The sequence below is a fragment of the Paramacrobiotus metropolitanus genome, unplaced genomic scaffold, assembly GCF_019649055.1.
Source record: "Paramacrobiotus metropolitanus isolate TYO unplaced genomic scaffold, Prichtersi_v1.0 Parri_scaffold0000062, whole genome shotgun sequence".
NCBI classification, from domain to species: Eukaryota; Metazoa; Tardigrada; class Eutardigrada; order Parachela; family Macrobiotidae; genus Paramacrobiotus; species Paramacrobiotus metropolitanus.
The window spans coordinates 195,686-211,895 of NW_026570282.1; the positions used below are offsets into that span (position 1 = coordinate 195,686).

The following is a 16,210-nucleotide window of genomic DNA, read 5'->3' on the forward strand; positions in this document are numbered from 1 at the left end:
TATTTATGATGCACTTCACACAAAATTAAAAGGCCAGAAAAACGTTTACGAATAAAATAATTTTGCAAAAAGTTTATCGTGTGCGCTTTGAATAACTTCCAAAACTGGATTGCAGATACATGGCTCCGGAACTGCCAGATATCTGTGATAATTAAGAAACACAGCTTTATAGCATTTAAGAAATCTGCATAACGAACTCCATAGTGCATACTTTTCTGATAAAGGAACCAGATCTCGTTGAAAACGGTTTTGTATTTCTTGGCCCTGTATAAAACAGCAGTTTTAGTTCCGGATTAACATGTTTTCTACTGTAGCCATCGTATACTGTATACAGTTATTTCATATGCAAATTACTCATTTTTCTGGCAGCTAGCTATAGAGTTAGTTAGCAGCGGAGCATACTTTTAATGGTCCAATTATGCCCATCCGCACGGCGCTCCCTAAAACAGTCCTTAACTGTCCAAATAGATAATATCGTGCTGTTTGTTCCAGAGTGGCTCCAAGAAATCGACACATGCATGCAAAAACAACAGGAAAATGTCCTGCCATTTGATGGGACGAGATGGCAGAGTTAATATCATGCATGTTGAGGGAATAACGATGCTTGATAAAAACCTGAGCACTGGTGGAAGCCAAAGATTTGCCCTGTGAGATAAAAAAATTTCTAATTCAAAATCTGCAGTAAAGTTTACATATTTCACTAACGATTTACATATTTCACTATAAAGTTTATATGTTTCATTTATTTGAAGTATCAAATACTACTAAGTAGTAAGCAAATACGTAAGCACACTATTATGGATTCAATAAAATTGAAGAGCAACAACATTAAACTGCAAATGGATGCCTTTCCGCCATCATTCTGCGCAAATTTGCATTTAACCTGATTTAGGTAGGTAAACTGTTTAGTCTATGCGACCAGCCATCTAGTGTGTGTGACGCGTGGAAATTCTGATATTTTGTGCGGAAATTGTTTTGTTCCTCTCTCTTTGGTGTTTGGTTGATTTGCAAATGTTACACGCTGTCTGTCTTGTCATTACAACGTATTAAATTGTCATTTATATTAGTCTAGTATTGCTGCATTAAAAACTAAAACCTTATAAAACGTTTTATAAAACAATGCTAAATTACGCTTTTCCGGATGACCATTAACAAAATTTTGGCTATTTTATTAAAATTACGAGTATCTGGTCGTAGTCCAACACATGCTTTACGTGTCCCGTTATCCGTTATCCTTATGTTTCGTCGATTTTAACATCTGGTGCATCCCTACCTGTTGCAAGCTGGCTCGTTTTGCAACATGGTTGCTCATCATTATGTGCAATCTTGCATCGATCTCCGCAATTATTTTTATGGTATCGGCATTCAGGAAGGCATCCCGAAGAAAGGGAATATGCAGTGACCCTGCATTAACAAGTAACTGTGACTCTGTGAGTACAGAAAAAAACAAAATTAATGCTAAAGTAAGAGTAAGACGCACAGTACCAGTATTGTCCAAAATCGACAATATTAGTCTATCCAAAGTGGAAAATGCTTCGGGTGACGAAAGATTCAAATTAGTTCTGTTTGGAAATCCAGTATCCGTCAACTTGCACAATGCTTCAAAACCGCCAGAATGAGCATAAGATCCAATAGGAAAAGCTAGCAAGCAAAGCAAACTGCAAACAGCTGATCCAAAAACCTGCAATTTGCAAAGAAACCACCTGGAACTGTCATTTGCATCTTCGTACCGGAATCAAGAAGTTGCAGTAAGTCCAGCTCATCCATCTTTCTTTTTCGGATAATCAATGCTGCACAAATTCAAAAATTTAGATCGAAAGAAATTAACAACAATACTTTAAATAATACTAAACGTAAACTACATGTACAGTATACTCGTATAATATAGATATCAGTGTGTCGCGTGGCTAAATTTCGCAAATTTTTTCCGCTTGTTTTGGTTTCGCGTCACTGCACAGTTCTGTTATGTTATTACTATAAGTAAGTATACGGATTGACGGTATTGTTATGTCAAATTATGCGGCTCTACTGCCGATACTGCCACCACCCTAGGCGACGATTTGCGTGTATTCATTCTCACACACAACGAACACGCTCGTCAGTCTAACAAGTCACACAACTTATTATACTGTTAAAAATGTAATTAAAGAGTCTTAAAATGATTAAAACGTATTTAAAAAAGGTTTAACATTTTAGAACACAACAACAGTACTTCAAATTTTAAAATACGGGAAACGAAATGTCGTGGAGCACAGGCACAGGCGTGGAAGCCTTCAAGGAAGTTCCCTTGGCGAAAAGGATCGGCACGCTAGGCGGTGTCTTGCATATGGAACGAATGGATCATTGTTGGTGCAGACAGCACTTGAAATTTCGAAATCCACGTACGCTGCGGCAGCATCGTCAGTTGGAAATTGGAAGTGAATTGTTCTGGGCCGTCTGGATTGTTCTGGGCCTTCTCAGGCTTCTTGTAATCTTGTTTGTTTGTTCTTTGTCTCTGTATTCCGTTGTTTAGTTTACAATCTAAATTCTGTCATTGGTTCCATATCAATAATATCATTAGCTTACTGTCGTACAGGCTTTTAAATTAGCGGAACCGTTCTGGATTTGGCTGACAGTTGAGTACCCATTCCTTTGTTTTTGTAATCGTTCGGACAATGGCAGAACCCGCAGTTTCCCCGCTTCCCGCCACCACACCCGCTCCAGTCCCAACCCTAGCTCCTACGCCCCCGCCATCCACACAGGAATCTAAATGCATCGTGCTGGATTCAAAAGCTGTCCTGCGCGAAAAGCACATTAAACGGCCTATGAACGCGTTCATGGTGTGGGCGCATGAGCGGCGTCGTCAGATGTCAGCCGACAGTCCCAAAATGCACCACTCCAACATTAGTAAGATATTGGGCGCTGAATGGAAACTCCTTAGTCCAGCCGAAAAACAACCGTTTGTTGAGGAGGCCAAGAAGATCCATACTCAACACATGCTGGCAAGCATAATCTTGATTCTTACTAGTAGTACTTCCTACCAGATACCTAGGCAGCGTAATTTGCATCCATATAATTATGTGAGCTACCACGTTTTTACTTTTTGATGCCTTGTCATCTGGTTCTTTAGGATAAATCAGCCACTGCTACTACATTATGTAGTAAATTTACCATTATTGCATAGCGGTGGTAGTTTTGCTACTTTCGCACCACATATTTTCGATTAATACGAATGTCACTTTTGTGACACGGTAATATGGTACTTCAAATTTACAAGTTAACTGTTAACAAATAAATTTTATATTTCATGATGCGATCCTGCGGATCATCCACTTCGTTGACTGAAGTTACTGTTGATACTTAAGGTCTAAGGAAATTAATTTTCAGGATCACCCAGATTACAAATACCGTCCTCAACGTAAATTGAAGCCTCTCATGAAAAAAGTGCGCGCTCATTCCGCGCCGAAACAGCTGCTTCCTGGCCCAGTATCGTATTCTATAATCAGCACACCGGATGATCTGCCATTCGAAATGCCGATTGTCGGCGTGTCATCCGTGCGGGCTTTTGCCGTTGAGGATTTTCCCAGTACTCCGCGCCGTTCACTGTCGGCCGCATCTTCGCCTTGCCCGTCCAGTGCCCGTTCACCGGCGTTTGGCCGCTCCTTAGGTCGTTATCCGCCAGCCGCCCCGGTGCCGGCGAAGTCCTGGCCACTTATAGCTGGTCCTGGTCGGTCACCTGGCTCGTTTTGTCCGACTAAGCCAGTCGGTGTTTACCGTGGTCCTCTGCCGAAGTCGCCGCTAACAAAATCGACGGGGACGCCGAAGCGTCCCAGAACGTTTGCCAAATTGGAGGATTATTCGGCATATTTGTTGGGCGATGATGCATTGAGTATCCCGCCACCTCTGGTTGTTAAGAAAGTGTCAGAATTTGACTCCATCATTCATAAGCACAACACGAGAAAAGCGACAGTGGACATAAAATCCAGGTCAAAATAGCGGTCAACATTGTTGAAGTTGTGATTGTGTGTTGTTAATTTAAATTGCAGTGGTTGTTGTAATATTTTGTAGCGCATAAATACAGTACGTTGTCGTTGTGTTTTTTCTGTAGTGGCATGATTCTATGAGTTGTTATCGCATGGTGTAATTCTAATCTTCTATACCGTACGTTTGTGTGAGCGGGGATGAAAGTGCCCATTTTCTATAAAGCTTTCTTTTGTGTTTTAAATCAGTAATAGCCGATTCCAGTTTGAACTTTGCAGTCTTAATGGTAAGCCTTAAGGGCTGCAAAAATTAAAATGGGAAAAATAGTACGTACTTCGGAATTCGAATTAGTAATTACCATTCATAAACCATCGACTTCGATATTTAAGTTCGATAGTAGTGTTCCAGAATTAAAATTGCCAATTTGCTTGTAGTTGTGGAGCTTGGTGATTTGCTGCTTATAAGAAAGTAGTAAGTTCTCTTCAACCTTTGATGAGTATCATAATGCGAGTACAAACTATGTACCAAACAAAACGGCGTTTACAAAAGAAAAACTTCCTCTATGCTATCCTGAGCGGGGGATCGTGCCCATTACACAAATCGCGTTTCCCCGTTGTATTTGCATAGATACTCACTGCTTAAAAAACTCTTTCGCCCGCTTCTGGCCAGTGGAAATCGCTATACCGTTTCCAACCTTATCCACTAGCTTTTAGTTCCGTCTCTCCAAGGTCCGTAAATTTCGAAGGCGGCTGCAGCAACGAAATCGTATCTTGGTTGCAGCCAGGCGTGTTTCGCTAGTTTCTGCCTTTCCGCGAGTTCGGCTGCTGCGCCGGCGTTCACGGAGGTGCGGTCGATGTACGAGGCCGCCAGCGTGTCCACGCAGGTAACACTAACATCCACGGCCAGCGGTTTTCCGCGCGCCCACGGTATAAGTATGATCACTGACAGACAGATCACATCCGGCCTTTTCTTATCCTTCAGAGACAGACTTTTTAGTTCCATTCTAGAATGGAAGCCGGCTGACTTCAGGCCTCTGGTAAATTCCGCACTGATTCCGTCGTGTCGTGGTAGTCTTCCGGCAGACCGCTTACAGCGAAGCGCCGAAGTCCATGCCGGCCCAACTCGTCGACCAACCCTCCACAAAGTTGTAAGTAGTAACTGCGTATTTAGGTAATAATGCCAGCAGCAAAAGATAACTGTTTATGCCATTAGCCCAACAAACTGCATGTATCTGTATTGTACGAAGTAGAGTAGTTAGTAATAAACTGAGTAAGTAGTAATAAAATTTTGCTACCTGTGCTTCCTCTGTCTCTTATTTTTTCGCACCGCCGCTGCGAACTCTGAAAAGAAAGCACCCGCCACGGATGACAGCCAGCAGTGCTATCAGTTCAGTGTCAGCTGCAGATTTCGAGTAGAGATTTTATTAAAAATCGTAAGTACTTACAAGTTTTACCTAATTGTAAGTGATTTCGAGTTTTAAAATTTACAGTTTCGTTATTACGTACTTAAAACGTTTAGAATTTCAGCCGTTTGACGAATTTATCCTTCTACACTTTCTAAAGTTTTTGGTTTCTAAACCGCTAAAGGTTTCCTGAGAGGCCTTGTACAAGATAAGTTTGAAGGCCTGGTTCGCCATCTGGCTCCATCTGATTAATTTACCGACGTTCGCAGGATTTGTGAAGTGTTGTTTATGGTTTATAAAATGACGGACCGAAATCATAACGCCAAACTCCAAGCGATTGCCACAACTGGATTTGATGCCATTGCTAATAATTCATCGGAATCTGTGCATCAGTTAACCGAGGAGCACCCCCCAGTCCTTTCGGACGCTCATTCACCCCAAGCCAAACAACCCGAACCGCCCCCCACATGTCTCCTCGACCATCCCAAACTGTTGTCCAACAATTTCCATTTCCTTAAAGGTGTTGATCTCCACCATCCGATTCTGTCGCATGAAATGGCGTTCGCGGAGGCGGTCGCCACCAGGAACAACCCGACCACCATGGACAACATTCGCACTAAACTCACATCACTGCCCCCCAATTTCGCGTCGTTCAGCAAAGAACAACAGACCGCCTATCTCCGTCTGGTCGACTGTGCCGAAATGAAGCAGACCCTCAAATATGAACTGAAGAATAAAGAAAAATTGGTTCGGGATCTGGAGATGCGGTATTTGTCAGCAGACTTTGGTCTTGGGAATGTGGTGCACGGATGGGATTTGACGGGAAATTATGGGGTGGCTGATCGGCAGGTCGGTACCCCGCGGGTGGTTAGTCGAAGGAAAATTAAAGACGGTGATCGGATTTTCTCGTCATCGTCGGTGATGTCTTTCACCAATCCTGTCAAAACTTCCGAAACACATCTGCCGGAGATTAAGAAGAAAAAGGAGAAAATGCAGAAGAAAAAGCAGATAAGTACACTAAATCGTATGCAGAGCAGTCAGATGGAGATGCTGGAGACCGAAGATGAACCAGTGGAAAGGACTTACACAGTAACGGAGAAAAAGCAGAAGGCTCGTGCAGATAACGATGATATTTTGAATGTAAAACAGAAGCTTTCTAAGAAGAAAAATATGGTGACCAAGAAACCGAAGAACTCCACTGGCTATCGGGATATTCCTGCTGGCGGCAAGCATTCACTGACGACAAGTGTTACGACAAAGACGCCTAAAACACCCACTGTTTCCAAACCACCGGAGAAACCACCAATGGAAACGGGACACCGTTTAAGAACACTACTGACGAACAAAGCTCCGCATGCCGCGTCGTCCTCATTTACAAAGGTAAACTGTTAGTACGTCATTTTAGGTAATTTGCTGAGAGTTTTAAGCTATTAAACAGTCTTGAATAGAAAACAGCTGTTTTAGATTTGGTTTAAGTGTTCTGGAAATGAGAGTTTTAATAGTAAACTACTAAACTGAATTGTCTTTATTATTTATAGTATGTGACCTTTCAGATTTTTTCTGTTACTAGTTATTTATTGTAGCACCCGGGAAACTGACGAAGTTATTTAAAATATTGGTTTGTTAGCGTTAGCAACGTTTTTAGTTCACTTAATTTTTAAGGGAACAAGTTGCTTTTCACAAGGATTTTGCGTTAATATCGGTTTCTCACATTATTTAAGAAATTATTTTGGTGTAGACTCCGGTGGACAGTTTTGGTTCTGGCCGGGATCAAGGAGGAAGCATCAAGTTAAAAATCTTTAAAACACGTGCCGGCATCCAGTCGGAAAGCAGCGAAGTTCCTCCCAGTCCGGCAGCCTCCATCACACCAGTGGACAGTAATCCCGAAACACCGAGCACGCCGAATCCGCTGAACACACTCTCCAAACGCCAGCGTGGTCGTCCGCCACGACGGCTAGCCGAGTGAGAACACACTGGGTATCTGATTATGCTGTATGTTCGGCAAGCAGTGCTGTAATCAATTGTCTTTATTTTGGCTTTGTCGTGTCGATGCGCCATAATCCCGTGTGTGACGTCGACTGTTATGTTTTAAATCCCTGCGTTGTTGCAGGATCAGTTATCCATGTTGTTCGTTAGCGTTAAAGCACATATTTTTTGTTGTACAGGAATCTGCGGTTGTGTTTCGCAGTTCGCCGCTTACTCATAACGGAATGATCGGTTTTTTGTTCTTTGACATCCGTTCGTGGGCGCGTCTTGTGCAGCTGTTGTAAATCATGAAGGTGAAATAAACTTTTTGCCTACACTTTCATTTCTGACGATTGAACCGTCGTTTACAGCGGGACTTTTTTGCGATATCAAGTTATTCACACGATGTCTGTTAATTGTTTGTGATGTGTCAGATTTTTGGAAGAGGTTTAGATAGCATATCAACGTTGTAGTTCGTTTAAAAGAAGCTCAAATTTTGAAAATGTCCTTGGTGAAATTCACAACAATCTTTCAATTTATTCCGAGGTCGTTTGTGCTGTTCATATTTTTCAAACTATCTGCATGTGCAGTTTTAGTTAAAGTCGACGATAACACGATATCTGATTCTGCCGTTAAGAATGGATCACAGCGCCAAATTTCGGAAGTGCGGTCTACTTTGAATCGCGATACAAAATTTGGACGATGGTCATCGGTAAGTTTATTAATAAGTCGGCTCTAAATCATTTACACTTGCCTGAAAATATGCATATCTCACATCTGTGTTAAAAACATCCATACACAAATACAGTACGTATAATGTACTTCCCGTAAAAACTTGTTAGCTGTTTTGTGTTCACGTACGCAAGTAAAACTACATATTTTCAAATTTAAGAAAAATCAAGATAAACGGTATACTTTTAATATTATCTTTATTCTTTGTGCTTTAAACTGTATACAAGAGTTATATGTCGTGCAAACAGATCTGATCATGAAGTGCCGACATTGTAAATTCCAGTTAAACCCGAGTTTACAGTACTTACATGAATTCTTTTCAGAGCAGGATTCCTTACCGGCTGGATTCCTCTTACAGTGAGTGGAGCTTTTTATATGAAAAAAGACAGATTTTCGTCATATGTTTCGCATAACATAAGCACTGTTTTCCCCTCCGGTGTTGTACAGCTCCTTTTCAAAGAACGGCGATTCGGGAAGCTATGAGCCAGATTTCATCAGATGTCAATAACTGTGTCAGATTTGCGGAATTCGACTCGCGCACCGATATGGGAGAGGATTTCTTGCTAATCACACCGACCGACGACGGGTGTGGCAAGAGTTCATAGTTTTAAAGATAATAAAAGCTAACAGCTTTTCTGTTGTTGGTGTTTGTTTCAGAACATTACAGCAAACTTGCTTTACATCGCCTGGACGCGATACAACGCGAGGTGGGCTGGGCCAACCACTTGTTATGTTTCCCGGAACCGGCGGTAATCAACGCTAATATATATAACTGATATTCGAATCGTTATTTTTGAATACTGTACATCTTTTTTAGGATGCATGGATTCTAAGCGAGACATTATGAAGCTTCTTAGCAATGCTTTGGGTTTGCGTAATGAATTTTCCCGACCAGATAGAGACAATTTTATTTTGGTGCAACCACAAAATGTAAAATCAGGTATTGGCAAAGCGTCCATTAAGTATTTATGCTATAATATTGTACATACCTGTAAAAGGTCACACTGTCATCAGCGTATTATGCCTTTGTATATCAGAAAGCAAAAGACTGTTACGAGTACTAGCTGCTTTATTATCGCTCTACTTTATTAAGAGTTCCGTACGCTGGATCTGTTCCGGAAGTATCAACCGTCAGAAGTGGAATACCAGAATTTTCCCTTCGATTACCTCTCCATCACAATGTATTCGCAAGATCGATTCGCCATTGAAGGCACCGTCGCCTACAATCTCATCAATCCCGGTGCATTTGTGGGGAATCTGCCGCGACTTAGCAAAGGTGACTGTCAAGGCCTGACAGCGCATTATGGATGCAGCTCTCTCTTCTGCTTAGATCGTAAGTCTATATGGTCAACCCCGTTGTAATAAAATGGAACCCGTGTGAACTTCTGGGATTTGTAGCCTATGCGGATGCAAAGGATAAGAGCATCACAGCCGACGCTGCATCCTGGAATCTGGATGACTTGAACAATTTCAGTATTGCCAAAGATCTCTTTCACAAACCGAGTAAACCTAAAGCTTCCAGTCGACGGCCATTTTTGATTCGACCTATCGCTATTTTATAATCATGGACAACCGGCAACAGTTTCATCAATTTACTGCTTTTTTGATCCTTTTAACAGCAACTCAAGTCACAAAATGTACTATTTCACCATTTGCCAGCAATCCAGTACATGGCCCAACAGCATAAAAATCAAATAAATGCCTGCAAATATGTTATAAAAGCTACAGTTTACAAAAAATCCAACTGTAATGTCTAGCTGACGTTGACAAAAACAAAATCCATCACAATATAAGGCAACCTTTTCAAAATTTTAAATGTTATATCACAACATAGTCGTATTAATCAATTTCACCAAGTGAAGAAGAAAACCAGAATAATTTCCGTGCAGTCCGATTAATAAAGGTAGATCATATAAAAACAACGGTTCCTTTCGGTCTGTGTCACACGGGCCAATCATAATCCGTTTTCTTCAAATACTGGGCTAGCAACACTCTGGCTTTACTCATCAACTCTTCCCTAGTCGCATTCGTAACAGAAACAGGGGCTTTGCGTCTGACCTTTACTTCCGACGACTCAATTGATTCCGCAGGCGGCCGCGTAAACAATGGCGCAATAAACATAGGAACTTCGAAGGTTTCGTGCATCATAGCCCGTCGCTGATAGCGCTCCGCTCGCGACAATTTCTTTACTGGACTGTCACCGTCCACGGCTTCATCGGCCTTCATTGGAGATTTAGGGCGCTTTCGCTGTGCCAGCACCTCCTGCCGCTCCTGGCGGGCTTTTTCTCGCGCTAGCTGCGCCGCGGCAGACCGACGCCGGCGTAAAGTCATGCGTCGCTCGAGGTCATGGTTGCGCTGATTTTCGAAATGCTCATGGAGGCCAGGGAGAATTTTGTTTTCCAGATGACTGACCAGTGATCGGTTGCGGGTGCTATTGCCCAGTTTTCGGAGGTTAGCTACAATCTGGGTAAACTGTTCGGGTTCCGACGCTATTAGCTCCCAATCGTATGTGCCCTTTCCTCCAAGGGAATCGTAGTCGGCGTTGCTTTCTTTGTACAGCCTCGTTCCTGAATGCATTAAAAATTACTGATCACAAAGCAAATTCATCTAGGGAGCCATACTCCAGGAATTCACACAAATCTATTCTATTTTTGTTGACTCCTGTACTAATAATTTATGATTTACGAGTACGTACCCTTTCTTTGCGGAACAGTAGTAACAGCACAGACTGTCCAGTAACAGAAAGAAAATTTGCAAATTCTCGTTTACCGACTGAGCCAGAATTAAAAATTTCAGTTTGACTTCTTTCAGCATCGGTGGGCGTTTAGCCTGTAGGTATTTTGTTCGAATTACATTTCTCTTTTAAATTTTAACCAACAAAATAGCGGCAGTTCATTATGGTCATAATAGGAAAGAAAACCAATACCCAATGAAACAGCCTGAAATTTAGAAGCCCGTTTATTGGAAGTAATTATTATCCGGGATTTCTCAGTGTGCACCAGTGCGGTATTGTTTTCACCCTGCAGTGATCCCTGTGGCTGTGGGAAAACGAAATAATAAAATACAAAAAGATTACCCGTTCCAAAACGATAAAGATAAACTGAAGGCGCTGATGCCGAATGTACGAAGAAACAATTAATTTCACTTCTCGAGAGACGATGACAGCCCTGCACTTACCGCAGAGATAATAGTACGTATTGCCCCGCTGGTCCGTTCCAATGGGCGAAATTCTCAAAACATCATCCTCCACCGATTCGATGTAATTCGTCCTAATCAGATAGTTCATCATCCAGCAGTTCAACAGGACCACCATCACCTCTGCCTTCATGACCGGGGCCAGAGAGTGAAAATCCAGCAGGGCCATGCGCGGCGTCTCCACTTTCACTTCTGGCACGGCCTCCGTTGACGACGCGGTGACGGCGTTCTCCGCACACTCACCGGTCACCGCGGTGAAGGGGCACGGCAGATCGGTTGGGCAGTACGCCTGCCATTTGCGGATGGCCAGACTGCGCAGAATATCGAAACAACTGTCCTCCCGCACGTACGCTTGACCACAACCCTTCAGAAGGCGGATGATAATGTTAGGCAGAACCAGCGGATCGAACTCGTCCTCTGTTTTCGCATCCGGAGGAAGGAGACTGTGTTCGTACTCGGAGATGCCCAATTCAGGGAGATTCAGGTAGCCCTTGATGACATTATTAAACGTGTGAACAAAGTTAGGGACGGCAGAGGATCGGCGCAGGATGGTCAGTGGCTCGTCCATTGCGCTGACTGAGCAGATAATGCGGATTGGCACCGCACTACACTCCACCGTAGCAACACGCTCTCAGCCAACCCACCACACAGATGTCCAACTAAAAGTTTTGCCAGTCTCAGTAAATGAATATAGGCACAGAGAAAAAGAGAAAATTAATACCAAAATAACTTCTCGTAGAAGAAATACTGACAAAAATTACGAGGGTTTTCCTGCTCAAAAGGTGAGAACGGATTCGAAACGAAAAACCTGCATGCCCAATTCATGAATTTTTTCTGCTAGATAGGCGTCTGCAATCTCGATCCCTGGGAAACGAAACCAAGCCAGTCAGCAAGCACAGCACATCAAATCCACTCTTTAGTCTTTACTCTTTATAGCACGTAAGTACTAACTTTTTTATACTGCGCACTCGTATACTGTAATAGCAAAACGTCTTGTTAGTGCATTTCGAACGCTCCAATAATACGAGTACTTAAGTAATTCTGACATCAGTTAATTTTAATTTATCATTACTGCACTATAAGTTTCTGTGCCTTTTTCTGAGCTTCTGCGAATTTTTAAAAAGAACTTTTGTGTTGATCAAGTAGAACAGAATTCTTTTTACAAATCCCAGTATTATACACTGTGGAATTTCAAGCCCTGTGGAATTTTGAATACTGTATTATAAGCATAATATGGATGTACTTGTACTTGTATTTTATCTTGCACTAACTGTGCTAATAATAATTTACTATAACTTATTATATGAATATTGAATACTAATTAATTATCTGGTTCTGTGCCAGAATTTCGACCATAACGCAAGATCTCAGCTTCTGCTCGTCCAGTTCTGCTGCTCCAAGATATAACATAATCTTTTCTGCGCGGCGAGTGTTTGTAAACTGTGGGCCGTTTGCCATCTTGATTATTAATTTTAGGCCCAGTGGTCACTCCAAAGCTTGTTACCATGGATGCCATTGGGATTACATGTGTCTGCTTTAATTTGCTACCATGCACGGCATTACTTGTCAATGTTCAGTTCAAGTTTATTTTTCATTGAAAGCAGCAATAAAAAACACCAAGCAGCTAAATTAAGTACACATTAGAAAGTAATCGGATACGATTAGTGGATCCGATCTGTGACGTTTCAAAATGCAATAGTCATAAGCCAGTTTTCATCCGTGCTTAGCTAGTTTTTATGCTAATTGAGCTACGTGGTCGTTTCGGCAGCTTTGAGCTGCCGGAAGGACCACATAAACATCGTTGATCACTGCAAGGTCACTGCTATATGGATTGCACTTCGGTCGTAAATCCTTTAGATCTCGAATTGAGGTATGGAGTCGTACATAGGACGTTGTGAAAATGTCGTGCAATGAACTGGGATTGCACTGGGCGGCATAGCTCGGCAAAAGAGTACTTACTCGGCAGGCTAATCAACTACCGAGTACTTTAATGCAAAAAAAACTAAACAGATAAAAGCAAAGATATGCTTCTAGGTTATGGTTACGGCGTGAAATGGCACAATAATAAGTACAAACAAAGAAAATTTTGAAATGCATCTACTACTTGCTGACGCCAAACTAATGTACCACTGCAGTAGGACATCCGGGGGTAGCCGAACATTCTTTACATGCTCCAAGGCACCTTACACCAAGTTCTGAAATATCGAAAAACACAATACCATTACGTTTACGCACATGCGCTTAATCAAACATAATAAAATCGTAAATTATGAAACCGGCTTGCATAAAACTGGATAACAATTCAAAATTAACAGCAAATATGCGTCAGCTAGAGAAATACATATAACACAGTTCGGATCATATTATCATCACACTGAAACAGCTAAGCACTCGTAATGTGGCGCTATACATAGTCATTAATCATCTGTATTATTATAAATTTCGAAAACATTTTACAATTTTATCTTCTTCTTTATGAGGTTTATAAATTGCTATAATGCCAATCGAGTTATTAGCAACAGCATCCTGACGCTTTCCATTGCCTCATCAGAAAGGTAAAGTGTGGTAAAAGTATACATACTAGATTTAGCGGGACTGCTCCTTATTTTGCAAATGGCTTCCTTCATGGTCACCTCGGTTTTGTCGGTTAAGCAGACCTTTGTGAAAGGAGAGGGATAGCTTTTACCTTGCCATGTTTGGAATGCGTCTCCTAAAATGTGACATAAACTCAAGGTAGTAGTTTTTAACTTCAGCTTGCTCTCGTCCACCACGGGAAAAATAAAAGTAAGTATATAATAGACGAAGCCGTAGACACACAATTTTACCATCATAAAGTTTAATACGTTTAATATATTTATTTCGACAACAGCCATTATACATAACAAAATGCCTGCGCTGATTTATACTAATAAAAATGATCGAATTAAAAATGATTCTCAAAATATCTTAGTAACTGCGTTAACTTAGTATTAAACTATGGGTTCGGTTGTTTTCGGAATTTGTAACCGTAGTATAAGTAACCGTTGGTGCTGAACACGAAGAAACCAGTAAACTGTGAATATGTGACGCGGTATATATATGAATTATGTTGCTCGATACCGTTGCTGCTGAACACGAAGAAACCAGTAAACTGTGAATATGTGACGCGGTATATATATGAATTATGTTGCTCGATAAATAGGGCATAGGTGCTCACCGGCTACCAAGTTCGAGGCACTTCCGCTGGCCGAGAAGGCGTTAATTCCTGCAGGCTGACTGCCTTGTCCTGTGCCACTTGCTGACGGGTTTCCTGATCCCGATCCCGAAATATTAGAAGGCCGTTGCATGGCGGAATTGAAGCATCGTTTCAAGTGCTCTTCACCGTAACCTAAAACAAAATAATCTAGTTTTTTCGTCCAAGATACCGGGTTTTACGGTTGCCATATACGTATTCACTAAAGCGCAAAAGTGATATCGGAGTCTTGGTGCATACACGAAGCGTGCTGTTAACCACAATCCGCAAACATGGCCAAAGATTTTTTGCTGATTACCGGCATGTTCTATTCCAAGGAGTTCCACCAGCTCTTGTGGGGATGAGATACCGTGAAAATCGTCTGCTGTGAATGATTTTGATGCTTCGAGGGAGCGAGTGTTGCAGAATTCTGCAACAGTAGCCAAGTCTTCAGTGGAACTGCATCTCCTTGCAAGTGTACCAATTTCTCTGACCCGAGTAAAACAGCTTGTAGGAAAAACGTTAGTTTAACATTTAAGTACCGCTGGTTAACGGATGTGTGTCAATTTTAGCCGTTTCCTAACGTTAAGTTAACGTTTTTTTTGCAAGTTGTTTTACTCGGGTGAATGACTTAACTGGCTCTAAGGTATCTTTTTCTTATCTTGTTGCCTCGTACTTTGTATAAAATTTTATCGATACTTACTATTTTTTACTGTTGCTGTTCTATTTTTTAAAGTTTGCACTTATTATAGGAACGCCCCGGTTGTCAGCAATGACTTACTTGGTACATAATTACAGTGTGTGCCACTGCAAGGCCCGGCACAGCGTCGTCCAAGCCCTGTTAAAGTTAATATACATATATAATCAGTGTAAATCTTTTATTAAAAGTCCCGGCCTTTTTATCCACACTTTGTTAGGAAAATAGTGCACGATAACCCACGTACCTGGATCTGTTTTTTGGGCTTCCTTCAGGCTGCAGATATTATGATATTCAAAACCATCGGTTGCGCATACAGGAATGCTGGCTAGCTTTCCAGAGCAATCACAGATGCTGCTTGCAGCATTTGAAGCATGACCAACTGCTAGAACTGAAAAAATTAATAAGATGCATTATCTTGTGCATACTGTACAAATTCGTTAATTTCCACTAAAAATTTACCTAGAGAAATCAGCAAGGCAATGCCAAAGCAGTACATTGTTTCTAACTAATACTGCAAAGGTCACAAATTCTCTGACTGGAGAGTATCTGAACGGTAGAACGTGATCAGTGTTTACCGTGGTCAATATCTCAAAATATTGTTAGACAGCAAAAGAATTTATATAGAATTGCTTAGGCAGCGTCTTTAAACTATGTGCATCGTAACGGCAAAAAACCTCTTCAAATCTGATGATTTCAGGAATGTTTAATAATATGATAAAGTCATGACCTGGCATACCTCTGGTTCTCGTGCACGTATACAGCATCCGTAAACATAAACTTTAAAGAAAAATGTCGTCCCATTTTATAATCTGCTTTGTCGATTTCCTTTTATTGCACGTGAACGCTAGTGTAATGTACAGCGTAAATCACTATAACAGAGCAGAGCTTACAATCATTAATTTCTGCGTTTTGGCAGTTTCTACGAGTACAATTCTGGAGTCACCACCTAATACCTGTTAACGTTAATGTTGATATGAAGCCTGCTTACACATTAATTGATTTATATAGTTTCCTGCGTGGTATAGCCGCTGCCAAACACCCTAAC

The 16,210-nt window shown here is 41.5% G+C and overlaps 6 protein-coding genes across 8 annotated transcripts; 3 read left to right on the plus strand and 3 right to left on the minus strand.

Moving 5' to 3' along the window:
• Positions 1–5: 5 nt before the first annotated feature.
• LOC129593625 (uncharacterized) lies at positions 6–1,940 on the minus strand. 2 transcript variants are annotated; one of them, XM_055490040.1, is made up of 6 exons: positions 1,731–1,940; positions 1,486–1,641; positions 1,274–1,404; positions 403–645; positions 212–264; positions 6–142 (listed from the first exon to the last, which is right to left on the minus strand). In XM_055490040.1, the coding sequence occupies exons 1-6, from the start codon at positions 1,765–1,767 to the stop codon at positions 46–48; spliced, it is 717 nt and encodes a 238-aa protein (XP_055346015.1). In that variant the 5' UTR covers positions 1,768–1,940; the 3' UTR covers positions 6–45. The 2 variants fall into 2 exon arrangements, with proteins under 2 accessions (XP_055346015.1, XP_055346014.1); XM_055490039.1 differs by having other exon boundaries at positions 35–264.
• Positions 1,941–2,272: 332 nt separating this feature from the next.
• On the plus strand, positions 2,273–4,259 carry LOC129593624 (transcription factor Sox-21-B-like). The gene is made up of 2 exons (XM_055490038.1): positions 2,273–2,981; positions 3,367–4,259. The coding sequence occupies exons 1-2, from the start codon at positions 2,655–2,657 to the stop codon at positions 3,973–3,975; spliced, it is 936 nt and encodes a 311-aa protein (XP_055346013.1). The 5' UTR covers positions 2,273–2,654; the 3' UTR covers positions 3,976–4,259.
• A 554-nt stretch (positions 4,260–4,813) lies between these two features.
• LOC129593464 (zinc metalloproteinase nas-4-like) lies at positions 4,814–9,756 on the plus strand. The gene is made up of 9 exons (XM_055489791.1): positions 4,814–4,843; positions 5,332–5,392; positions 7,918–8,039; positions 8,383–8,416; positions 8,507–8,645; positions 8,717–8,808; positions 8,877–8,999; positions 9,153–9,392; positions 9,458–9,756. The coding sequence occupies exons 1-9, from the start codon at positions 4,814–4,816 to the stop codon at positions 9,619–9,621; spliced, it is 1,005 nt and encodes a 334-aa protein (XP_055345766.1). The 3' UTR covers positions 9,622–9,756.
• LOC129593620 (uncharacterized) lies at positions 5,381–7,674 on the plus strand. The gene is made up of 2 exons (XM_055490032.1): positions 5,381–6,742; positions 7,101–7,674. The coding sequence occupies exons 1-2, from the start codon at positions 5,651–5,653 to the stop codon at positions 7,326–7,328; spliced, it is 1,320 nt and encodes a 439-aa protein (XP_055346007.1). The 5' UTR covers positions 5,381–5,650; the 3' UTR covers positions 7,329–7,674.
• Positions 9,645–12,272, minus strand: LOC129593622 (uncharacterized). Its single transcript, XM_055490034.1, has 2 exons — positions 11,237–12,272; positions 9,645–10,626 (listed from the first exon to the last, which is right to left on the minus strand). The coding sequence occupies exons 1-2, from the start codon at positions 11,820–11,822 to the stop codon at positions 10,001–10,003; spliced, it is 1,212 nt and encodes a 403-aa protein (XP_055346009.1). The 5' UTR covers positions 11,823–12,272; the 3' UTR covers positions 9,645–10,000.
• A 953-nt stretch (positions 12,273–13,225) lies between these two features.
• Positions 13,226–15,781, minus strand: LOC129593627 (uncharacterized). 2 transcript variants are annotated; one of them, XM_055490044.1, is made up of 7 exons: positions 15,625–15,781; positions 15,410–15,553; positions 15,247–15,303; positions 14,785–14,895; positions 14,451–14,621; positions 13,836–13,964; positions 13,226–13,449 (listed from the first exon to the last, which is right to left on the minus strand). In XM_055490044.1, exons 1-7 carry the CDS (start codon positions 15,659–15,661, stop codon positions 13,373–13,375), a joined length of 726 nt encoding a protein of 241 aa, XP_055346019.1. In that variant the 5' UTR covers positions 15,662–15,781; the 3' UTR covers positions 13,226–13,372. The 2 variants fall into 2 exon arrangements, with proteins under 2 accessions (XP_055346019.1, XP_055346020.1); XM_055490045.1 differs by having other exon boundaries at positions 15,410–15,544; positions 15,625–15,751.
• Positions 15,782–16,210: the final 429 nt, after the last annotated feature.